The sequence below is a fragment of the Melopsittacus undulatus genome, chromosome 10, assembly GCF_012275295.1.
Source record: "Melopsittacus undulatus isolate bMelUnd1 chromosome 10, bMelUnd1.mat.Z, whole genome shotgun sequence".
NCBI lineage: Eukaryota > Metazoa > Chordata > Aves > Psittaciformes > Psittaculidae > Melopsittacus > Melopsittacus undulatus.
Window position 1 is genome coordinate 34,515,516 of NC_047536.1, and position 25,309 is coordinate 34,540,824.

At 56.4% G+C, this 25,309-nt stretch overlaps 1 protein-coding gene across 1 annotated transcript in view; it reads right to left on the reverse strand.

The window, feature by feature from the left end:
• Window positions 1-25,309, reverse strand: part of NOL4L (nucleolar protein 4 like) — a 56,058-nt gene that overhangs the window by 23,162 nt on the left and 7,587 nt on the right. The window contains exons 2-4 of the mRNA XM_034067102.1: window positions 16,314-16,469; window positions 12,733-12,844; window positions 8,476-8,585 (exon numbers count right to left, since the gene is read on the reverse strand). Coding sequence (XP_033922993.1) covers window positions 8,476-8,585; window positions 12,733-12,844; window positions 16,314-16,469 — 378 coding nt within the window. The remainder of the gene's footprint in view (window positions 1-8,475; window positions 8,586-12,732; window positions 12,845-16,313; window positions 16,470-25,309) is intronic.

Below are 25,309 nucleotides of genomic sequence, written 5' to 3' on the forward strand. Positions count from 1 at the left end.
CCCACTGGAGGCGGGGGGGGTGTCCTGACACCCATGGGCCTCCAGGTGTTAAAGGGCACTGCGCTCACCCAGGGGCACGGGGCAGCGGGTACCGGGGCTGCCCCGCTTCGGAGCGGTTCGAGCGGGGCAGCTCTGCGGGCTGAGCGCCCGGAGGTCCCCCCGCAGCAGCAGCAGCAGCACCGGCAGCAGCCCCCAGGTCCCGGTACCGGTCCCGTCCCTCCCTCCGCCCGCAGGTAAACGAACACACCGCGATGGAGCCGGAGCGGGGCCGGTGCGCGGGGCTCGGCCCCCGGCGGGCATTGACACGTACGTGGGGCTTTACCTCCGGGGAGGCGGCTGCTTCCAGCGCAGTCCCCGCCCGGGGCCGGCGGGCGGCGATGGCGGCGGGGCCGGTGCCGGCAATTGATGGGGCCGGGGCGCTCCCGACGCCTCCTCCCACTTTCTTCTTCTGCGCTTTTGTGCTCTTCCGGGGAAGGGGGAGCGGCGCCGGGAAGGACGCGCCCCCCCCCCCCCCCTTCCCCTCCCCTTCCCCTCCGCCGCCGCCGCCGTCGGGCGACCCACAACTTCCCGGGGCCGCGGCCGCTCCCCCCGGAGTTGGGGCCGGGCCCCGGCGCCGCCCCCCCCTCCCCTCCCCGCCCCGCCCCGCATCTCCCCCCCCCCTTCCGTCCCCCCCATCCTCCGCCCCGGGGGCCCCGGAGCCCCGCGGACGGCCGCGTACCTGGAGCGGGGAGCGGGGCCTGCGCCAGCCCGGCTGGAGCACGGGGCGGGGGCCGGGGGGGGCCCGGGCTGGCGGCGCTCCGGAGAGCCTGACAAGCAGCTGCTGCCCGGGGAGAGGGGCCGGCGCTGCGGAGCGCGTCACTCCCGGCTCCCGGGGGGGGGGAGCGGGGCCCGGCCGCGGGCGGAGGAGGCGGGGGAAGGGGAGCGGGGCCGCGGGGGGCGGCGCACCGGGCGGGGGGCGCGGGGAGCCGCGCCTGGAAGAGCACATTGTGGAGAGCCGGGGAGGGCCCTTCCTCCGGGAGGAAGAGACAATGTCCAGGGCCGGGCGCCTGCTGGAGAGCAGCGAGAACGCGCGGCCGGAGGCACGGAACGGCCGCACGCACGGGCATCCCCCGCTCCGCACGGCCCCGGAGCCGCCGGTACCGGACGGCGGTGGCAGCACCGCGGGAGCCGCCGCTGGAGCCTTTTGTCTCAGCCGCTTCTCCCGTGCACGGTGGGAGCGGGGGGGGGACCCTGCCCCGCCTGAACGGGGGAGCGCCTCGGGCACCGTGCCCCGGATCACGGGAGGGAGGGGGATGCCCCAGCTCTGGGCAAGCAGCCGAGGGGTCTCCGTGTATCCCAGCACGGTACCGGCTCCTGAGCAGGACCCCGCGGGCAGCGGGGCAGTGGCCTCCAACCGGTTGGGGATCCCACCATGGGCACCAGCATCTTGATGTGCAGCAGCATCTCAATGGGTGCTGGTACCTCGGTGTCCCCCTCCCCAGCCCATCTCATCTCTTGTTGTTCAATGCTTATGAAGGAGATTTTTAGGGAATAAAGCAAGTGTAAGGGACTGAGCGGCGGAGCCTGCGGCAGAGCCGGTGCCAGAGCTGGTGCCAGAGCTGAGGATGGGAACTGCCACATTGGTGTTTACGGCTTGTTAGTGCGGGTGTCCAATTATGATGTTATCGGCTCCCATTAACCGCTTCCCTGCCAGGGAAAGCGTGCAAGGGAGGAGGGGCTGCTCGGGAAGATCCAAAGCCAGAGCTGAACATGGGGATCGCTCACTATTGTGTTTCCATGTTTCCATCTCCTCCAGGCTGCTCTATGGAGACAGAGGCTGAAGGGCGAGAGCAGAGCCCCGGGATCTCCCGCAGGAAGCCCCAGTGCGGGGCCTGCTCTGTGCTCACTTCCAGCTCAATGGCTGCTGCTCCTCCCTGGAGCTAAAATAAAATCCTGACCATTTAAGGTGAACAGGAGGCTTGTGGACCTCAGTGGAGCCGTCTCTTAACCCCTTCCCATTGCTGGGCTTTGTTTGCTCTTTGAGCTCCCTTTGGCTTCGACCTAGATCGACCAAAAAGCCATTTAGGAGAGTGCATCCCCCTGGGAGCAAGGCTGGGACATGGACCGGCCGGGGTGTGAGCCTGAAGCACAACCACTATCCTGTGCTGCCTCACCATGTGGACACTCTTATTTTATACTAAGTGCCTTTGTGGGAGTTAAGTTAATCCACTTTGGAAATGGATTAACCTAAATTTCACATCGGGGAAACTTGGTGCTGAGCAGCTGCATCCACATGGGATGCAGGGGAGGAGGAACCACACTGGGCAGTTGCTGCGGTGCCTGGAGGGGTCCTGACCCTTTGAGGGGGTCACCAGTGCTGTAAGTGGGGTCACAAGCCCCACAGAAACACGATTGTTGATGCCTGGGCTCAGGGTCACGAGGGTGGCAGAGGCAGAGATGGGGCTCACCAGTGGGAGCCTCCAGGAGCAGCCAGGGAGCACTGGGAATGCCAGACATGGAGCTCCCTTCTAGAGGGTGCTTTTCAGATTCAAATTAGTGAGGGGAAAATAGCTGGTAATTGAATATAGAACTGGAAACAATAATTTATCCAGTTGTCAGGAACAGGGGAAAGTGCCACGTTAAAAATCCCACACCACAATAAACCAGTACTACTGTTATGATACTATATATAAAACACATCAAATATATTACAAGTCACTTCCTTCCTTCTCTCCTCATGTGTTCATCACTTCTCATCCCTGCCAACCCCTTCACTCAGACACAGACCTGCCCATACAGAAATGTGGGGCTCCCTGTCAGACTCTGCTCCCATCAGATGCCACCGGAGCAGCAGGTCCAGGATGAGCCATGCCCGGGCTGAGCAGCCCTGGCACCGTGCAGCCTGCCTGTACCAGGCAGTGACATGTCCAAGGGCACTGCTTACGCCGCCCTGACCTCATATGCTGTCATTTCCTAAGGCAAAGCTCCGCAAGAATACCAGGGCTGCTGTCAAAGCCAGGAATAAACGACATTTAAGGCACTGCAGGAGCTTAATTGAATAGTGGTGCTGTTGCCGAGTGTGGGCACAGGGATCTAGTGGTGAGAGCATGGGACTGCAGGACGGCAGGGTCTGGCCATCACGCCACAGGAGTCACTGACTCATGGGCGACCTTGTGCAAGTCACTTGATGTTCTTGTGCCTCTGGAAAGTAGGTTAAATAACAAATGGGAGCTCCTGCATTGGGTCCTCTGTGACCACCAAACCCCACTGGGTAATGAGCAGTAAAATGTGAATCTCACAGGGGTGAGTAGTGAAGGGGAGTGTGAGAGGACAGCACCAAAGGAGGGCCCCGGTTGTGTGGCAATGAGGGGGATAAGCAGCTTTTATCCCCATGGTTTAACTCATCTGCCAACCAGAGCAGAGTCAGGGCCAAGAAGGAGAGTGAAGATTTGGGGAACTTTATCACGGAGCAGGTTTGTGATGGGCTGAGGGCTCTATTCCCTCTTCATCTTGGGCGCTCCCTCTGTACAAGCAGTTGTTGTCAGCACCTAGCATAGGCATGAATAAAAGGGCTTTTCCCCTCGGCCAAGCCCAAGAGATGGAGAGGAAATACAGGTTCACACACCACAGAGAGCACCAGCCACTGCCAAGTGAAGGAGTTCCTGTGGATGGAATTTGCCTTCCTCTGGGATGCAGGGAACGGGTGTTTGAAGGGTCAAATATCCCCTAATGTTCCTTGCCAAAGCCTGAACCTGCAGCATCAGCAGGAATGTCTGCATGGCCTTACACCATGGCAACCCCCACACCTCCTCTCTCCACACCTAACCCAGAATCGAGTCAGCATCAACAGAACCACCACTAACCCCATTTTAGCCATTCCCAAGCCACATCACGCGTGTCAGGATCCATCTTTGTGAGGCAATCAGACTCCTGGGAGCTACCCATGCTCCCTGTGCGCACCCAGGGCTCACCACGTGGGTCGGGGGGTGTGATGCTGGCTGAGGTGTGAGCCTGCCTGCGCAGGATGAGCAGCAGAGGAAACAAAAGCGAGCACAGAGTCAAGGTTAAGGAGCTGAACCACAGCTTCATCGTCTGTAATAACGGAAATCATTAATACCAACTCGCTCCATCCACGCTCTCCAGGAGCTTTATTAGCGAGCGAGACCTCAGGAGCCTCTCTAAGGTATTCTGCCCTTTTTAAAGGGAGAAGGCAATTAAGGAACAGCCATTTGTGTGACTTGATCAAAGTCAACCCACAGCACGTCAGCACCCAGAGCTCGGGATGCGATGCGAAACCTCCCTGTGCAAAGCTTGGCACAAATATGTGTGCAAGTATGGCACAGATTTAACTGGATCCATGAGACTATTCCATGGATTACACCCTGAGGTCCTTCCTTTTTCCCCTGGGAATGTGTCCCAGCCGCACTTTACAGGACCTGAACTAAACCTTTGTTCCTAGCTCTGCTGGGAAGAGCTGCTCTGATGCTGTTACCACCCAGGGTACAGGCAGCATCTTCCCCTTCCCAAGTAGGAGAGTTCTTGGAAGAAGCAATGAATTACAGACAGATACTGTGGTTTCTGGCCCTGCTTGTTCAGTGCTCCCTGAAACAGGCTGAAGCAGCTCAGGTCTAGCAGGCTGCCTCTGCAGAATGTGCTCTGGGGGTAGATGTGTGTGTTGGAGGGCAATTAGTCCTAATCACCACATACGGATCAGTCACATCACAGCTTTGCTGCTCACACCACAACTGCAGCTCCATCAGTAGCCAGAAAACTTGTCCAGGACCTTGGTAACTGCACAGCATCACAGGGAAGTGAATGCATAGTGGGAAAGGCACCAGCTTCTCTCCACCAGTGCATAAAATGGACCTGACCAGTCACACACAGCAACTAAACACACCCCAGCAGTTCAGCAGGATGCACTTGGCTCACACCACTGGAGATGGGCAATGCCACCTCCCTTCTTACAGAAAATAACAGGATTTTACCCCAAAGTGCCAAGTCAGGCCTTGCACTGCATCTCATCCCAAGACGAAAGCTCGGTGCAGGTTTTATCCCATCTCACCCAAGCTGGGGTCTCGAGGTGTTTGCTGGCATTGAACAATCCCAGAGCTCACCCATCCCACAGCTACACTGGGTTACACCACAGCGAGACCTACACAGTGGGAAACAGAAGCTCTCAGGTTTTTCCTACTGGGAACATCAGAGTTAATGCCACTCACACCACTGAGCCGACCTGGGCTGAAAGCAAAGCATTCCCATGCGGTTGAAGCCCGGCTGAACGTGTCATCATCTGCCCACCCGCATGGCTTTGCTGAACCACCTCTGCCCCCGGCTCTGCCGGCCCCAGGCCCGTGTTCGGAGCCGGGTTCCAGGCTCTCCTGCCAGCACCAGCTCCTCCCCACTAGAGGGCTTCGCTGCTGCAGCTCCGCCAGCGGCCCCAAGCCGGGACTAAACCCGTGCTTCCAACCGCTGCGGTCGCGGTGCCCCCCGGGGGGTGCGGACAAGGTTCCCTTCTCTGCGTGTGTAAAGGGGCATTTAGGGAACTTCTCCAGTGCTCCAAAAGGTCCTAAACACAACCAGCAGGACACACAGACCTGCCCAAGCCAAGGAATGAGAGCTCTCTTGTCAAGTTGATTTAGAGGTATTTATTCCTGGAGGTGCTTTACACCCTCTTTAATGGACTGGGAAGTATCTTATCATCCTCATGTGATGCAAATGCATCATCCCACTTCCTTCTAAATACTGACTGTGCTTCTGTCTTCACTACACCTCTATGAACACACTGAGGCTTTCTTCAGGACCCCTTCACTCAACACTCAACCAACCAAACCCAGGTCCTAGATAGCACCCAACAGCTTCCAGCTCTGCCAGGTTTGGTTCTGGTCTCTGGCCTATGTGACACGAGATGTCTGCCATTCTCAATAGTGAGTTTACAGACTGAAAACGCAATCCTTGTGTCCCCTTCTGCGGCTGCTCGCCCCATTCCCTGCCTCTGCTGTGGCCTCGGTGCCAGTTCTGCACCCTGGGATTAGCCTGGAGATGGATGTGAAGCAGAAGGAAGCAAGAGAGCTGATGGGAGAGGATGCACCTCAGCTGTCCTGGTAATGCCAGAGCCTTCTGAGACACTGGAGTGAGCAAGCACAGCAACAGGGCACCGGGGAGAAAGGAGAGTGGAGAGAGGCCTTAACACTGCAAACCATGAGACTGGAAAATGACTGCAATAAACTCAAATTACCAATCACAAATGCTAATATTTAGTGTTTGAAAATGAGGAGCAAGGATCATTACAGACAAATATCAAATATCTCCTTTTCCATCCTTTCTTGCTGGATTGGGAAGGTTGGAAGTTCCAAGATGCTCCCATGCCTCAGAGGATACCCTGAAATGTGCCTGTTTCAGTGCTCTGTGGAAACTCTGCAGGTGAGAATTGGTGTCAAATGGGAGTGAAGGACAACTGACACCCCAGAAGCTCCTGCACATTGCAGTGAACCCAATTTAAGCAACACGGTTCACAGCTGGTTTCCATCATGCCAGAATAAATATACCGACTCCAAGAACTATATTGCAATATATTCTGCAGGAACTCTTCATTCTGGGAGCAGCCATGTAAAGAGCTCCTCTTCCAACTGCTTCTTGTCCCTGAGCACAGATAAAATGCTGTCTTTAAGGTTCTTTTGGCTGTGCTTCCTTCTGGAGATGCTGCTGCCCTGGTACTAATGTGCTCAGCAGCACTAATATGTTACAAAAGCACATGGCTTTTTCCCTGCATAATGAAGTTAAAGGGCCACTTTGGCATAAATTCATTCATTGTTACCCCTCCTGGTGCTGCCACACACAAGTATTTGCTTTTGGCAAAAGCCACGTTGAGCACGAGTCTGTAGCTTGCCTTATTTCTATTACCAGCACCAAAGGCTGGTGAGCGGAAGGCAGTTGAGGGGACACAGCAGCAAGGCTGAGCGGGAGAGCAACCAACAGCAGTTTGGAAGCATTGAGAAAGCTGCCCCACAGCACACCAGTGAGAGCTCAGGCAAAGAACCACTGCAGAGGTCGGCAGTAACAGCAAGGGTTTGATTTGTGATCTAAACCAACAACTGCTGGTTGCCTCAGCTGGTCCCTTTTCTGTTCCCATATGACACAGTCTTCTGGTCTCAGCGAGCTCCAGGAGTATCCATGTTAGCAGGATGCTCTATTCACCTGCCCAGTGTCAAACGGCTGAACCAAACCTCAGGGTTAAGACTCAAAGCTCCAAAACACCAACCAAAGTTCTCCAAAGCAGCATCCCCAGGCAGGCAGCTTCACAACTCCAGGTTCACTACTAAAACCTGCAGCCTCATGGGGGTTTATGGTGGAAACAAGACCAAACTGCAAGGCCAGTTTCCTACCTCTGACCCTTTCAGGCCCAGCTCAGCCCCTGGAGCTGTCCATAGTTCTACCACCCAGCCCAGCCGAGCACAAACCCCAGCACGTCGCAGCCTTTCCCTTTCCAAAGCTACAAGAGAACCTATTGCAAATGAAGCCTTGAGCCCACTCAAGTGTCCAACATGAGCAAAGGAAACAAGCTCCAGACCACACCAGTGCTGCCCATCAGGTGCTGTCCTGCCCTCCAGCAGGAGGGTTTCACTGTGGAAGTGATGGAGGAGCTCAATTCTGTCCAGCTCCAGCCACCAACCCACATCTGGCACCTTACACCGCAGCAGTGGATGCTCCATCCAACATCCTTTGAGGGTGCCTCTAGATAAGAGCACCCATCGGGCACAGCCTTGGCATATTAATGTTAGCATAAAACATCAGTAAGGTTTTCCACCACTGCACAATGCAAACTTTCACTTCTTGCCACTGGTAGTAATGCATGAGATCAGGGTCAGGTTTCAGTGTGCAGGAGCAAACATCCAGCACTGGCTTCCAGTGCAGACTGGGGAGCAAGTAAAACAGACTTGTCTTTTTATAGCCTGTTTCCATGGTGCAAAGAGGTTCCCGTAGCTAATCCTGCAGCTGCACAACTGCAGAGCACTGCACAGCCTGGGTACAATCCTGTGGCATTCTGCCCCATCCATTCCCAGATCAAATCCAGAGGCTTAACACCAGCATCACACAACAGACCCTTCTCCCATGCTGACACCAGAGCGGGGTGGCTGCGGTTGAACTTCCTCAAGGTGCTGATCCATTTGGAGCAGCCAAAGCAAGGTCTGGGCTTCAGACCCCAACTGCCCAAGCCCCCAAGCAACTCAGAGGTAAAGAAACAGGTTCCTGTTTGACGTATTTACTTCAAGACAATTTCTTAGACCTGTACATCTAAAGGATGAGCAGTAACTGCATCAACCCCTCCTCTCCTCTGGCACAATGAAGTGGTGCTGTCTCTCTCTCAGAGGCACACCTGCCCTCCACACACCAATAGAGAGCCCCAGAGCATCCTCCAGAACCCAACATGCTGAGCACCAGGCGCTCCATCTACCCCCAGCACAGCAACACCAGCTCTGTACCCGGAGCACAACTCACCTGCTCCTGGGAGTTCATCACCCGCAGCTTCATTTGCTTCAGGTAGGTGGAGGTGAGGGGCATGTTGTAGTCAATGATCCCAGAAACCAAGGAGGAGGGTGGTTCACTCTCTGAAGAACAGAGGGGAAACGTTATTTAGATAGGGGCTGTGGAAGCACAAACCTACAACGTGTTCCTATAACCATCAAACATAAGGGTTCAGAAGCACTTAAAGAGCAGGTGCCCACTGAGCTGAGGTTCCTCTGAGAACATGACCCCACCAGGACCATAATTACAGAACAGATGCTGGTTCACAAGGCAAAGCTCAAAGCATTGCTGCCACCTGCAGAAGAGATGCACCTCATCCAGACCGTGCCATGCTCCCAGCCTGGGACATAGCAGAGCAAGAACCCGATGCCTCAGAATCCCTTCCACGCAATGGGACTGATGCAGAGGCTGCTGAGCAGGAAGAGATTTGCAGCTTGCTTTAGCATCACAGAGTCTGGCCAATTTTGCTGGGATTCCCTCAGGTAGGTGTTAACATTAAGGCAACTTATTAAGTATCTCCATGTGGTGATGAAGATTATTTTTAACACCCTCATTAAAACACAAACTTCATTTTAAAGATCTTTAATTTCAATTGTTCCTGTTGATTCCTCTGCTGCCTGCGACTGAGCTCCGGAGGTCTCTGATCCAGAGCACTCCTGCAGCTCGGTCCCCACAAAGCACATCCACAATGATCTTCCTTTGCTCCCCAGGGTTTGCCAGCTCTGCCATCAGCACTGTGGGGCCTGAGCTCCCCCCAGGACATGAAGGCTGCTGGGGTTACCTGTGCTAATGCTGGATTTACAGCCTCGTGCCATGGGGCTGCTCAAGAGGAACACTGGTTCCTGCAAGGATGGCTGCTGGTTAGAGGGGAGATTTGTTTGCCCTCAGTGCAGGTGGATGCAAGCGCAGGGAATGAATCCAGCCTTCCAGAACACTCCAAAGGGATGTGTGGTGTCCACAGCTGATGGGGAAGCAGGAATTCCAGGAGCTGAAGGTGAACCAGTGGCAGGAGGTTTCCATTGCTGCCCCTGACTCCCCTTGGCTGGCCTGTGCCTTCAGGGATCCCTGGTTTCAGAGGCTCCTCTGACCCAGCTCCTTCACAGAATGTTTTACAGCACCTTTGGAAGCTCAGGAACCCAAACACAATGCTGAATATCAGCTCAGAAATGCTGAATAGCCAAAGGTCCCAGCAGAAGCCAGCAGACCTGAGGACACCTCACACCTCGGGAAGTACCAGCTCTGGTGCATCGGGTTAAGAAATGACCTGACCCAAAACCTCCCTGTAACTGACTCAAACATCACATTGGGTTCTGCAGATCTTCTGTATCAAGACACTAACTGGGTTCATGGAAGTGCTTTTTCCCCATTCAGATTCACCCCTGGGCATCTGAAGCATTCCTGCCTGAGGATACAGGGGAGGGCACCAGAGCTACTCAGGTCAAATATGATGGGAAAGCTTTAGGAAGCTTGTAAACTAACACCCCCTTTCTTTTCTCATGGTTGTATGTCACTGGCTCCTGTCACACTTTGAACTACAGATTAACTAAGAGCATTTCTACATCTCAGTATTTACCCCAAATAACCCATTCTTCTACTGTGCCAGGGTGTTACCTTGTGATGGGAAGATGCTGAAGCCCCAGTGCAAGAGGGCCTTGTGGCTGCCTGGGTCTGCAGTGAAAGGGGAACAGCTCCCAGGAACAAAACCTGCCACCTCCCCAGGCTGGCTGGGGCCAAGATCTGAGTCCTTAGGAGTTTAGGAAAGCACTTGCCAAGAGCAACAATGACAAAGCTGCTCCTTCCTTGGAGCGGAGGTGCGGGTGAGGTGAGCCTTGCAGACCTCTCAGGATGATATGCTGCTCTCCTGCCATCCCCCATCTAATAGTTCATCACTGCCAAAAGGAATGAGGCTCAGCAGAAGCAGCTCAGCATCCCCACAGGGGGAGGAAGAGTGAGGTAGATGAGCTTTGGTGCTTAGGTTCTGCCTGAAACTGTCCTGATGTGAAGCTGGACTAATCCCATTAACAGCCTCAAATTTACTGTGAGTTTGTGCAACTGCAACAGATCTGAGCTGAGCCTAAGAAACCAAAACCTTTCCTCTTTAGGAAACTGGTAAAGAAAGCAAACCTTTGTTTTAAAAGGCCTGGGGGACTCCACGGGAACAATCCTCGTCCCCCACATGTCACAAGCGAGGGCTCCTGGAATCCTCGAGCTCATTCTTCATGAAGCTATCTGGATCACATGCTGGACACACGGATGGAACAGGGAGAATGGTTTAAAGCCAAATGGGTTCAATCCTAATTCCAGGCTCGTATAACTCCATTGGAATTAGTCCGAATTTAGTAAGAGTGAAAGAGATGCCAGTGATGTTCCAGGTTTCCCATGAGCAAGACAATTTGCCTTTATGAATGACGTGGGTACCCTGCAGGGTTTGCTGTCAGATCTGTGTATTAGGCAGGTTTGTGATCACAAATGAGTTGGGATTTGCTCAATGGACAAGAGAAGGAGGAAGAGATGGGGATGAGTCGAAGTTTTCCATCTTGCTGAGTTAACCTTTACCTGTGTGTGCCTGTGTGTGTGTGCCTGTGTTCAACCCAGGTAATTCCTCTCTGACCCCACTGGTTTTTCAGGTGATTTACTCCTGATACATTCCTAGAGAAACCAGAGACTCTTCCCCAGTAAAAGTTACCTTATCTAATCTGCTCTGTGCATTTTCACAGGTACTTAGTGACTATTTAGCTACCATTCAGGGCAGAAAGGCACTTCTGTCTGTTCCTGATGGAGATCCTTTGTTTTCCTGTTTGCTATATTTTAAGGGAACAGCTAAGGGGAGAGCTTTACTAAAATAACTCAGGAATCTGCTCAGCACATCTCAGCTCTCATCGTGGTTTCCATGGCTGGGGGGATACCCAGCACCTGGTGCCTCCGAGCCAGGATGGTGCCATGTCCCTGGAAGAATAGGGGGACATGGGGCTGGTGGGTGGGTGCCCCTGAAGTAACAATGCCCCTTTTCATCAGCTGCCTCCTGCAAAGGGATCCTGAGCTCTGGGGCTGACAGCTTGGCTAGAGCCAGGCACTTGGTGAAGTGTTCTGGTTTGGGGTGACCCAACAGGTGACATCCCTGCCTCATCCCACCATCCATCCAGCCGAGCTGGCTACTGCAGCCGCAGCACTTGGAACATCACCGTGATGGATACAGTGCAATCAGTGTAAAGGTCACGTTTGCTCCCAGCAAGGCCAAAGGCCAAAACTTCTCCTGCCCCAATTGGAAAGAGGGATCGGGCCCTTTGCCAGCAGGGTGGGAAATGCTGCAGGAACAGAGCTTGGGCTAATAAGTGTCACACACCATTATCTGGGAGGGTTTCTAAAGCACACCACAAGCACAGAGCCTTTCCCTGCGTGGCTCTGCAGGGCTGGCACACGTAACCCACTTCACCAGGGCTCTGGGCAGCCCTTGCCGAGCACTGAACAGCTGGGAATTCATGTTTCAGATTGGAAATGTTCTATTGTTGGGCCCTTTGTTCTGCTGCTCTGCTCGGTGAGAGCTGCCAAGGGAGCCTGGTGGCCTCACCAGGGCAGAACCAGGCTCCCTGCAGCCGGCTCAGGGGGTTTATAAAGAAGCCAATTTGGGGTGAAACTCCCTGGGGCAGTTTGCTGGGTTTGCACTTGAGCATGAAAACAAGTTTGTAATAAAGCAAAAAACAGGCAAACATCAACTTTAACCACTCCGGGAGAAAACCTGGTCCCATCTCACCCACCATTTATATTATAGCTGCAATCGGTTCCATTTACAAAAGCACCATAAGGAGCCAAACCACCGCAATGGCCACACTAACTGCTGGGATACAAAGGCTTAATGCAACTTTGATTACAAAAACACTTTATCAAACACGGGATCATGATGTGCATATCTATTAATTACTGCGCATTAATTCTGTATCAGAAACTTCAGTTATTCAGATATATCCAGTCTCTTTGAGCACAAAATAGTTCCAAGGAAAACCTTTAGGTCATGGTTTTGGTTGGGTTTTTTCTCCAGAAACCAGGTTTAAGTAATTCTCTCAGCTCAGCTATAAAAATGCAAGAAAAAATAACCGAGGTCAGGAAAACCATCAGGTTAAGGAGTTCCTCACAGATGGGGCAGTGTCCTGACAGCTCTCAGTGCTGTACCGGTGTACTGCACTGGGACAAAACGCTGTGTCAGCTCTGCTGGCAGGATTCATTCGCCTTTACCTTTGGGCTCCAGGCCGTTGGAGTTGAAATGCATCCTCTTCTGGCACTCGGTGCAGCTCATCAGGAACCTGGTCACGGCTTCTCTCGGCAGGAACGCGTAGGTCTCTGCGATCTGGGAAGGCAATGGGACAGCTCTGGGAGGGAGAACTGTGCCTGGCAGAGGGCTCCAGTGACCACGGGCTCCTCCTGCCTGTGCTCAGCCCAGCCAAGGGCATCCACAACCCACAGCAACCTGGGAGCTCCCTCCAGGGCAGCTGCTGATGGAGGAACATTCTGGGATGTATTCAGTGTGTCAAAGAGGTGTTGACACACAAACAAACAGACCTTTGGACGCCCATCATGGGAAACCCTCAGAGCCGGTGAAGAGCAAAGCCTCAAGTGCGTGTGAATCAGCTGAGAAAGGGAGGGCTCAGCTCTGTTTGCATTGTTAATTGCCATCACACCAGTAACCTGAAGAATCCATTAATCTTCAGTAAGGGCAGGTCACTTTTTCCCACAATGACAATCAATTACTGGTAATACTTTGCACTTGTGTGACATAGTTTATCCAGGGAATTGAAAACATTCTTGCAACGAGCACAGTCCCCTGAACCTTCCTGGGATATTTGTATTTTACAGATCAGGAAAAGCTATGGATAAATATTTAAAACTTGGATGCTGGAAGTTAAACACCAGCTCCAGACCTTAGCACCCACAGAAGGTACCTGGCTATCAGAGTCCTCCTGCTCCAATTAATCCCTGCCAGCAGTAATTCTACAGCACTTCTAAAGATCAAGACTAGGTTCTTTGGAGCAGGAATGAGGCAGTTTTAACATGGGTTTCTGTAAGGCCATAAGACACCATCAGACCATGGAGCCTGACCTGTGCAGCCTGAGCTGGGCAGCTTCACCCACGTTGTACAGCCTGTGGCTCGAATAAAACATCTTCCAGGAAGACATCTGGTCTTAATTGGAGGCACTAAGAGGTGCGGAGCCCACCTCTCACTTTGGGCTGGTTCCTCCGGTTAATCACCCATCCTGTTTGGTCTAAGTGACTTGTCCCAGCACGGCGGTTCCCCAGGCAGGGGCCGCGACCCCAGCAGGGGTCACAGCCCTTACAAGTGGGGTCATAGAGCAGACAGAAATGCAATTGTTCGTGCCGGTCCTCGGGGCTGGAGCACGGCAGAAGCGGGGCTGGGCACGGGAAGCGCGGCTGCAACCGGACACCTCGCTGGTGACGGGGCCAGGAGGGCGGCCGGGCCGTGGGCTCCGTCCTCCCGTCCGCCTTTGTTAACAGCGACCGAAAACACCCCAATTCCACGGCTTGTTCTGCCCCATAGGAACGGGCGATGCTCGGGCTTGGAATAACCCTATGATCCTGCAGGAGCGCGGAGGGTTTGCTCGGGGATGGCCAAAGGCGCTGCGGTGGGAGGAGAGACATCCATCTCCACTGAGCGGCAGCAGAGCCCGAGCTTTCACACGCTGCTCATGCCAGATGGGTGGAAAGTTCAGGCAGGGACCTTGTCCCAGCCGCTCAAATGGAGGATGCAGTGCGGGTCCTCATGGGATTCTCCTCCTGTTTAGCTACAGCCCCGCCGAGCTCTGCTGTGACACAGCGGATGCCCAGCTCAGCCTCTGCCTCTGTGCCATATTTATCAGTGCACAAGCACGAGGGACTCCCACAGAAACACTGAAATTAAGGGCCTGCAAATCACTGGTGGCAACTGGGGCATTGTGGCACAGGCAGGGCCTGTCCCTCGGTACTGCCCAGGGGGCTGAGCCCAGTTCCTGCCTCCTTTGCTCCAGCAAGCCCAGAGTCTCTGCTGCAAATGTTCAGCTAATTTTAGCGATCCAGTTGTTATTTCTCAGCTGATTTGATGCTCTGCAGAGCAGACAGCTCCCTTGATGAGTTATCTCCCATCCAAACTCCCTTTCTGATTGCCTCCCTCCGGAGGTCACGGACAAGGGCAAACTCTCCAGTGCCTCTAATCAGACCCGGTGGGGAAGAGGAGAGGGAGGGAAGCGCTGGGGACCCGGCAGCCTCCCGAGCTGACCGGCAGCAGCAGCCCTTTGTGCTCTGCAGCATTCACCTTCCAGCCCCGGCTCCAAAGGCGCTTCCAGGGAGACGGGGCATGAGCGGGGCCAGCAGCGCAGCCAGCAGCGTCCTGCCAGGTCAGGAGGGGATACACGCTGCTAATGTGATGATCTCAGCTCAAGAGGGAGACGGGAGGGGTGGAGCGTGAAGCTCCCCGGCTGCTGCGAGCAGGCCTGGGCAAACAGACGGATCCAGCCTGCTCCCCCGGGGCTGTGCAGGGCACAGATTAGTCCTCCAGAGACCTGAATTGAAGGAATTAGGGGAGGCTCGGGGTGGTCTGCTGGGGAAACGAGCGGAAAGGCTTTGAATTGTGGTCATGCTGGTGCGACTGCGTCTCCCCACAACATAAAGGGGTCACTTGCCCCTGGCTGGGGGGGTCAGCGTGTGCCCCAACCCTGCTCTGCTGCAGGGACAGGGGTTGGGATGCAAGGCACAAGCGATGCCTTGAGCTCTGGGTTCAGAATGTGGCTCCCCGGGGGCTCCCAACACCCATGGGGGGCTGCAGGGCGCTGTGCTGCTCCTCCAGCACTGCCAGAACCAGCATCAGTGGATGGACCGTGGATGGACACAGGGACACAAGCAGGCAGGACAGGCTCCACCCCTGAGCCGGCTCCAGCAGCACACCAAGCCCTGCATAATCTCCAGCATCATCACAGGGAGCAGGGCAGCCCGCACAGACCTCTCCAGGATGATGTATACACCAGAGACACGAGCTGCCAGCAGCCACTTCTGTCTCTAAGCGACCTGGTCCTCAGGGCTGTGGGATGCAAGGCAGCAGCTCGGGTTTGGACAGTAAATTCAGCTCTTCATGTAAAAGGAGAGCCCAAATGTTTGCATGGAAGGGCTGTGCAGAGTCAGGAGAAACAGCAAGCTCCCTGGAGAAGCACACTTCAAGCTAAATTATTCCTGACCTAACTAGAGAGGTTTCAGGATGGATAGAGCTGGCTCTCAGCATCCCTGGAGCACCTGATGAGGCTGAGCTCCCTGCCTGCCTCCATTTTGTAATGGAGGAAACCCAGGACGGGCTGGCGAGAGCATCCACCGGCGGGGGGAGAGGGGCGGGCTCCAGCCGGCCCCAGCCCCCCTTGCTGCCTGCTCCTGCCCTTTGCTGCCTGCTCCTGCCCTTCAAGGCCCACGCCACACATCTCCCTCTGGCCAAGGGAGACAGGGAGGCAGATGGCACAGAGCAGAGCATGCAGGGGACTGGGCAAACATCCCCTCGCCCATCAGTGATACCAGACGTTCCTCTTCCCTCAGACACATACAGTTGTCTTTGTATGATTCACTTGGTCTTTCCCCCCCTCCCAGCTACCACAGCTGCAGGTGGGTCTCCCAGCTCCCCAGCCCTGCTGCTCTGCCTTGAACCCATTCCCCTGCCTCCCTACAGGCATCAGGACTGCCCTTCACCTCTGCCTCCCACCAGCAGCTCTGCTGGTACCTCCCCTTGTGGTCCCCATCCCCATGGTTCACCCTGCTCCCATCCCCAGCTCCCGGGGCAGGACTCTCACCGCTCGGTAGGTTTTCTTCTGCCCAGCATGTTTGGGTGCTTTGCCCGGCTCCGATGAGCTCTCCACATGCATCGAGTAGATGATGTCAAAGAAATCTTCCACCACAGCCACGCGCTTCAGAGAGATGCCCTCAGGCTCCGTCAGTCCATCTGCCCCCTACAACAGTGCAGGCAAGCCGAGTTAGTGTCAGCAGTGGGTGACAGGGGTGACGAGATGGGCCCGGGGCTAACGCGGTCGGAGGGGGCAGCACCGCGGTGCTGCTGCTCTGGGCACAGGGGATGTGGGGGATGAATTAAACAGGGCTCCAGGGAGGATCCTGCTGGAGCCAGGGCAGTGGAAGCTGCTGCTGTGCTGCTAAAGCTGCCAGTGAAATTGGGCCAGGAACAAAACCAAGGGAAGAGTCCAGAGTGGAGCCAGATAGTGGATTTTCATAACGTGGGGTGATTTTGCTAAGCAGGGAACAGGCAGGGAAGCTCTTTGGACCTGCACATGGTACTCAACCACCCTGGGAAGCCCTGTGACATGGGGCTGCAGACCCTGCGGACACAGATCAGCTGCTGGCAGGACAAGGTTTCACTGTGATGCCAGGATACAGCCCCTAAAGGAAGGAGACAGCATCTCCCTCCTTCCCCGCACTGACCTTTCCAAGGCACCCTCCCTCTCTCACATACGCAGAGCAGCTGAGCGCTGGCAGCAGCAGCACAGCTCTTTGTGTTCGGATGTGCTGGAGAGCAGGAGGCAGTAATTCTGCCACACGGCAGTGGTGACAGACTGATGGGAGTGGGAAGTGTGGGGAGCAGTGCTCCTCCGAGCCGACTGGCACCACCGGTGTCAGCTCCCCGCTGGCAGGGCATGCTGGGGAAAGGGGAGGCAGCCGCTGGTACCCGCAGCTGCTCCCGGTGCCCGGCACAAAGCACCGGTGCAGGCAGGGCACTGGGAGGTAGCCGGTGGTGAGTGAATGGCAGCAGGCACTGAGGAAAGGCCAGGCTTCAGGAGGTCACTCAGCTCGCTCCTTGAACTGATGCCATTGTTGCTCAGAGCTGTATGCATACCAAAACCTGTATATTATATATACATATCCATACAGATATATACACAGACCACGTCCCTTTGAGGCCTGCCTTCCTGAGGCATGCATCGATGCCATCCAGCTGGTGCACCCCAGGCTGCTGAGCAGCAACCTGCACATCTACATGACCTGCAAACTCTCTTTTTCATGTATATTCACACAGCAGGAGTGCAGGCAGAGCCTGGCAGAGGTCTGCATGCACAGGGAACACCCAGCATCCTAACCTTGATTTTTGTTGTTACCAGTGGTTGGGCTCTGGGTATTTTATGTGGTCTATATGCTGAACAAATGCTGTTCTTAATCAATCATTTAGAGGGACAATCTTCTGCTAGAGACCTCCCAACATCTTCCTGCAAAGTGCTGCCTATTAAAGCTGGCTCCTCACCCCAGTCTGGGAGCAGGCACCGTGCTGGGCACAGACTGCAGTGGGCTGGGTCGGTCCAGCACAAACCACCTCAGCCTTCCCGGGGGAGTCCCGAGCCCTGCACGAAGGTGGCTGTAACAAAGAGAATGCAGAGAGCGAACACAAGGGGCAGGGTGGCAGCTCGGCCGTGGTGGGGGTCGGGAAACTTGGCCCGCGGGGTGTGTGTGAGGAATACAGACCTAATTCCTTCTGTCACCCTTCCGAGAGGTTCACTTCAATGAGGGCACGGGTATTCCCCTGCCAGGGAGGAGCGGGCATTAGGAGGCTTCCCACTGACCAATAATCCTCAGAGCAGGGTTGAAATGAGGATAATTACAGAAACAGGACAAAGGAAAATGAATGCAGCGGGAGAAAAGCACAGTCAGATGCAACAAGCAGAGCCCTCAGAATTCAGGTTGTTACCAACCCCATACGCAAACCACTGTTTCCAAGGCCATCCCAGCCAGCTAACACCCTGGGCTGCCGGCGGTTCCCTGCTCCCTCCTCAGTTTCAAAATGAATGCAGTTAAGGTTTGGGCATCACCAGAGCTGCTCTGCTCATCCTTCACACAGCCTTCCTCTCCATCCTGGCCGGATGCCGGAGCTGTCTCCTCGACATCCCTCCCCTGCCTCCTCGTGTCTCTCCATCCCCCCTCAGCCTTGTGACTTCTCTCTCCGTGATGATTATATAGCTCTGGGAAGCAGGTGAGATGCGAGTGGGATACAAGCGGCTGGAGCAAGTCAGTGCTTCCAGGACTACAAGGTATCTATCTGCCAATATAACCCAGGGTTGACCTAGGATGGAAGGGGACACAGGCGCTACACACCAGCTCCGAGAGGGGCCCACGCCCCCCTGGTTCCTTCTTCCACACCCAGCATTGCTCATGAGTATTCAAGGCATGAGTCAGAGCCCACAGCATCTCAGAGCAGCTTAAAACCCCCTTAGGTTTAAAAAGCAATAAAAATCAGTTGGGAAGCATGGGAATAAGGGATGCTTACACCTCCTCCTGGTGTTGGGGCTCTATGGGAAGTCACCTGCCCCCAAAATGAGTAGAAGATTTCAGGAGTGAAGCTCAGCCTCGACAGAAGTGCTTGGAACCAGGCAGCATTTCAGGTGCTGAGGGGAGGAATTCCCTTCGCCACCTTACAGGCATCCTCCTTTTCCTGACATTTGCCCAGCGTTAGTCTGTCTCTCCCCTTTCCCAGTCTCTCCTTTCCCACCGCTGCATGCCCCACCCCACAGGGATGGATGCGCCTCACCCCCTTTCTCCCACCTCCTGCCCACCTTCCCGTACTTCCTCTCCCCCAGGTTATCCATCGGCTCTTTTCCTTTCCCACTCTCCTTTGTTTTCCCCATCTCCTCCAGGCCCACGTCTCTTCACTCGCCTCCTCCTCACATCCTCCGGACCGCGGCGGCAGCTCCCGGGAGCCACCCCTGGGGCCTGTGCACCCGCATCTCCCCTGCAACCCCTCCCCATCACACCCAGCTCTAGGCAGCCTCCCCTCGGGCCTCTGCACCCACATCTCCCCTGCATCCCCTGTGCCATCCCTCCCCATCACACCCAGCTCCCGGCAGACACCCCTGGGGCCTCTGCACCCACATCTCCCCTGCATCCCCTCCGCCATCCCTCCCCATCACACCCAGCTCCCAGCAGGCCCCGTCCATCCCCGGAGCGGTGCCGGGAGGCGGCCGGAGATGGGAGGCGAGAGCGGCTTCAGGCGGCGCTGTCCCGGCCGCGGCTCGAGGGGCAGCGCTCCCCCCTCCGGCACCTTTGTTCCCGGCTCTGCCCCACGCTCCCTCCCCTCGCCGAGGGCCCCGCCGCGGGCAGCCCCCCCCCTCCCCGCTCCGGTCCCCGCAGGGGTGGGGGCTCCACGGGAGGGGCCGGGGGTGCCGGGAGGGGAGGGCTGAGGCCCGCCGGCAGGTAGCGGGGTTACCATGGCAACCGGCGGTAATCCGCTCCCCCGGGCCGGGCCGGGCCGGGGCCGCCGCTGGCTCCTCCTCACGCCCGCCCCGGTGCCCCCGCCCGGCACGGACCGGCCCCGGCTGCGGGCACCTCCGGGCACCCGGGGCCCGCACCTCAGACCCTTGTGCGGGCGGCCCCGGTGCCCCCGGAGCCCCTCCCCTGGCAGCCCCGCTGTGTGCCCGTCACGGACCTGCCCTGCCTCGGAGCCCGGCAGCAGCATCCACACCCCCCCACCCTGGCCCCCTGCAGCCCCGGCTCCGTTCGCTCCCGGCCCCTGCAGCCCCGGCTCCATCCGCTCCCTGCCCCTGCAGCCCCGGCTCCGTCCGCTCCCGACCCCTGCAGCCCGGCTCCATCAGCTCCCTGCCCCTGCAGCCCCGGCTCCGTCCGCTCTCAGCCCGGCTCCCTCCGCTCCCGGCCCCTGAGCCCTCCCTCGCTGCCCCTATGGGGGTGGAAGCCTCCATCCCCGGGCACGGCAGCCGGACCCCGGCACTGAGCAGCCCTCGGGCTCCGTGCGGTGCAGCAGGGCTCAGGCCGGCAGCTGCCACCCGATCCCCTCGGCGGTGACCTCCACCCCGAGCCCCTGCGAGCCGCCACCGCCCCGTGCGAAACCAGACTCCGGCCGGGGTCAGCCCCGCAGGGAGGCCGGGGATGAGCAGCGGCCTCCCTGCAAAGCGCTCCCGTCCCTGCGAGCCCAGCCCCGCCTCGGACCCTGCTCTGGGAGAAGATGGGAGGGTTTAAACCGAGCCGCGAGCCCAGGAGGCAGCGTGGTCCCAGCTCCTGTGCAGGAGCATCCGGTACCTGCCCGGTTGGGATCAGCAGGGTCCTGGCTCTGCCCTGCTCCGGCTGGCAGGGAAATCTGCCCCCTCCAGCGGGGCTGGCAGCTCCCGTAGGGCCGGGGAAGCTGCACTCGCAGCTCTGCAGGAAGCCTCCCTCTTCGGGGCGGGGTGCACTGAGAGGGCCATCGGGCAGGGAGCACGGGAGCAGCAGTGGGATGGGAGGGAGCACCGACTGCTTCCCCATCTGCTGCGCTCACCAACAGATAAAGCGCTGCCCTGGCCCTCGCTGAGGGGCTGATACCAGCCCAATTCAGCTTCCTGTGAGTCAAAAGCCGCTTCCTGCAGGCAGAGCCCTGCCTGATAATGGCTGCGCTCTGTTCTCTGCCCAGGGAGCAGACCCTCTGCCCGTGCCTCTCCTCGCGCTTCCCACATGAAAGCCTTCATCCCTGTATCTCCCAGCCACAGCATCTCCCTCCTGCCCCCGTGCACGTTCAACGCTTGCATTCCTGTGGCTGTCTGGAAGGGCCGCGGTCACCCTTATCCCTGGGACACCCGCACGGGAGGTTTGGGGCCGGCTCTATCGAGCTGCCCCTCAAGGTCACCTCCCTTGCAGCGGTACTCGCTGTGCCTGCGCTCCCTGCGGAGCAGGGCACGGCTGCAGGGCCCCAGCTGGGGTTCCCTGGCCCCACACTGCAGTGGCTGCCCCACAGCATGGCTGCAGGTTCCACAGCCCACGCTGCAGCGCTCTCAGCCGTCCCTCACCATCCCTGCAAGCCCTTGGTGCTTCCCTCTGCTGCATCCACAAAGCTGCTATCACATGCCTGGTTTGAGATTAGCAAACCCAGCTTGTGCTTTAGCTGCTGCTCTTTTCTCTTTCAGGTGCTTTCCTAATTCCCTGCAAGTTGTGGTTTGTTCTAAGGAAATCTTTGTTCTGCAGACAGTGATCAGCTGCAGCAGGGAGCGGATGGAGGAGAAAGCAGCTGGCACCTACAGAGGCCAGGACACACAGTGAGGGAGGAAACCCTGCCAGAGACATCCCCGACCGGTGCTCCAGGGATGGAAGCTCTGGTCCATCCCCCTGGGCAAGCACAGCACCACCAGCAGCACACCCACCTCGGCCATTGCTCCTGCTCAGGCTCCAGCACCAAAGCAGACCTCTTATTTCAATATGGACTCTTACAACTTTTGATCAAGAAACTGTTCCTGGTACTTCTCATCTCTGGGAAGTCAGCCCTTGATTGGCTTCTATATTTAGACTTCTCCAGGGCTTTAGGAAGTTCACTCCTCTTGGTATTTAGGTGTAGGATGAAAGCAGCTTTTGCGGGGGATATGTTAAACCACAGCAGGCTCCCTCTGCTAATGCTGCGAGGAGAAAGAAGAGCTAGATTCCTCGAACTTCCCTCTTCCTCGTGTCCCCCATGCCATGGGCACGGTGCGCGCCTCACAAACAGGCACTGGGGACAAGCCAGGCTGAGAACAATATCAGCTGCACAGCTCCTAATAAAAAGAACCCATGAGGAGAAGATGGGAAATGTTCTCACTTATGGATTTTGCTCTTTTTTTTCTCCTGGAAATATTTTGCTGGGATTTTTTTCCTGATCATTTCTGCTTGAAAAACAGGGGAAAAGAAGGGTTGCTAAAATGCTGATGGGGTTTCCCAGCGCTAAGCCATTATATGTCATTCTGCACTAACCACCAAGCAAACACGAGGCCCCATCCTGCACTGACAGCTACAGTCCCACTTACTGCAGCACCACCAGCCCTGGCCCTGCCGATGTGCTGAGCCTCATCCAGCCTGTGCTGGTGCATTCACATTGTTCCTCTGCCCAGAACTGTACACAAGAGGTTTTTTCCTCCTTGCAAAGCAAACAGTTCCATGTGAGGGGCAGTGGGTTTAGACAGCAAACAGAGCCGAGGTGGATCTGTCAATGGGGCACCAGCGCCTTGCACGAGAGAGCTGCTCTTTCAGCAGCCACAGCTGAGCCAGCGAGATGGGTCCAGGCCTTTGCTCCAACCTCGGCTTATTCCCCTCCCGGCTCCCAGGCCTGGGAATTAAAACACAGCAAGCCTGGAAAAGGCAGCCCTGCCTCCAGCTGCAGCGAGGGGCTGCTCCCTGGGAATGGGGCTGCCCTCCATCCCAGGCCTGCCTTGGACAAGGGAGGAGAATCCGAGGAGACCCATGGGCTTGCTGGGATGCAGGCTCCGAGGTTTGCTGGGATGCTGCTCCAAGGCTTGCTGGGATGCTGCTGTGCCCAGGAGGCAGAGGACATTTTGCACGGTGCAGGAGAGCAGGGAAGCTGGAGGAGCCGCTGGATCTGGCACACAACGCTCCCCAATAGACATGACCCCGCTGCCCATGGGTCTGGAATGAGCAGGGAGGCAGCAGTGCCTGCCCACAGGCAGGGTTACAGGGCAGGCGAGCAGGCTGCTCCGAGGTAACAGAACACCGGGTGCATGGAGCAGCCTGAGCTGCGGGGTGAGCACTGTGCCTTGGGCTTGCTGAGAGATGCTGCTGAGGCCTCGTGAGCAGAGCACCCCATTGCCCTGCCCACAGCACCCCATTGCCCTGCCCACAGCACCCCATTGCCCTGCCCACAGCACCCCATTGCCCTGCCCACAGCATCCCACTGCCCTGCCCAGCAAACAGCTCCCTGAGGCCCTGGTCATCCCACCTGGGGGGGACTGCAGCGTGCCATGACCCATGCGGGGGAGCATCACACCATGGCTCAAACAGAGAAGGTATCACAGACATTACTATAAGGGGGTTATTATAACGTGGTAGCATCTCTTGCTATTTTTAAATGGGCAGAGTTACAATATGAGTTTGGGTGGGTTTTCTGTAATAAACCTGCAAAGATGGGTAGCAATTTCTTAGTGTCATTTGGATCTTGGTTTAGGTGATGTTAGGACATACTACCAGCGTGGAAAAAAGGGGGGAAATGGTAAACTGCACTTACAATGACAAGTGTTTGTATTCCATAGCATCCTGAAAGGAAGCTAAAACTAGAAACCTATAAGAATCTGAAAATACATCACTGTAACACGAACACAGGACGTGTTTAGAGTTGGCTCTTCCTTGAAGTTATCCCCATGAGCCATCTCCCCAGCACCGAGGCACTAATCTAATGGAGATCACCACCAAAGCAAAACCCTTCAGGTTGGAGGGGGATGAGGCATGGTACGAGTGATGAGGTTACCTGTCATGCAAGGTGACCCCTCTTCCTGGGAACAGGCCCAGCAGAACAGGGCAGCTGGGTGACATCATCGCATCTCCAGCGAGGACACGGTGATGTCAAAATGAAACCGAGGAGGAGGAGGAGGAGCAGAGACACAGGTTCAAGCAAAACTATGTAAACCAACCTAGAGATGATGCTGCAGTGAGCCAAGGTCAGGCCGGGCTGAGGGGCTGAGCTGGGGATGCACAGCATCCTGGTGTCAGCTCCCCAGCCCTGGCAACTCCCTGTATGTGGGTCACAGGAACAGCAATATATGCCTCTAGGAACAGGCTGACAGCTCAGCAGCCATCCAAGGGGGTGAAGTGGCTGCACAACCTCTCCTCCCCTCCCAAAACACAGCCTCCTCGCCAGGTAAGGGCACTGCAGGGCTCAAGCCATGCCATGCTGTGCCACAGTGGCTTCAGCTACTATCGCACTTTACACCTGAGCACCACCACATTCCTTGCTGCCGCTCCCTCTGAGCACGCACTGGGCTTAGGAACACTGCACTTCAAATCGGATGGTGCTGAACCATGTTGGTCATACTGGATTCCATCACCCCCTTTCCCAGCATAGGAACCCAGCAAAAACAGCAGCTACCCTTGGTGAGAGCATTTATTCTGGGGGCACAAATGGCTCTGCAAGGGTGGAGGGGATGTCCATGGAGCTGGGGCCAAGGGGAGAGATATTAATGGGTATCTGCTAGGTCCCTCCCTGCACTCAAGTAAACCCTCTCTGTATTGTGGCTTGTTTCCATCATAACCACACTAGGTGGACCCCAACCCTTCCAAAAGCTGAGCTCTGACGTATAAATAACACCCAGGAAGGATTCCTCAATAACCTGGGACAACCAAATGGATCTTTTTGAGCTGCTGACTGGGAGCTGTTGACGTGGGGGGAGCAGAAGTCAAGCATGTTCTTTAACACCCCATCATGGTAATCCCTCCTCAGAGACCCCTCTCCAGGTCCGACACAGCCCAGTGACATCCCTTCACATCTGGTCTGACTGACACATCACCATGGGTTGGACGGAGCAGCCTCACATCTGGGTCCCCCCGTGAGTCTGCATCCCCAAACAGGGCTGCTGCTGGAGCAGAGAGAGGGAGGGCAAAGCAAACGGGGCAGGGAAGCCAGACAATTAATATAACGTGCCCTCTGTGTGAGGGATAAATTGGCAGCTGACAGGTTATAATCTGTGCAAGCAGGATCTTCACGGGAGAGGTGAGGGCTCCATTGGGGGCCAATTGGATGGTTAATTAGGAGGCCAAAGCAGAGGATTCGTGAACATGTTTATGAAGCAGTGCCTGGCAAGGGAGGCTCTGAGGAGCCCTCACCAGAGAGGAGCTGCCTCTGGTTCGGAGGAGGAAACACGAGGGTGAAGCAGCAGAACCCAGCAAGGGAGGAACCGAGCGATGCAAATGTCTGAGAGGGGGACGGGGATTCCCAGGAGCGGAGTGCGGGGAAGGACCCGGTGCCATCGAATCCTTCTAGAAACACACGGGCCGTGTCCTCCCTCCTCCTCCTCCCTCCCTGGTCCCCACCCCTGTGACCAAAAGCAGGGCTGTGTGA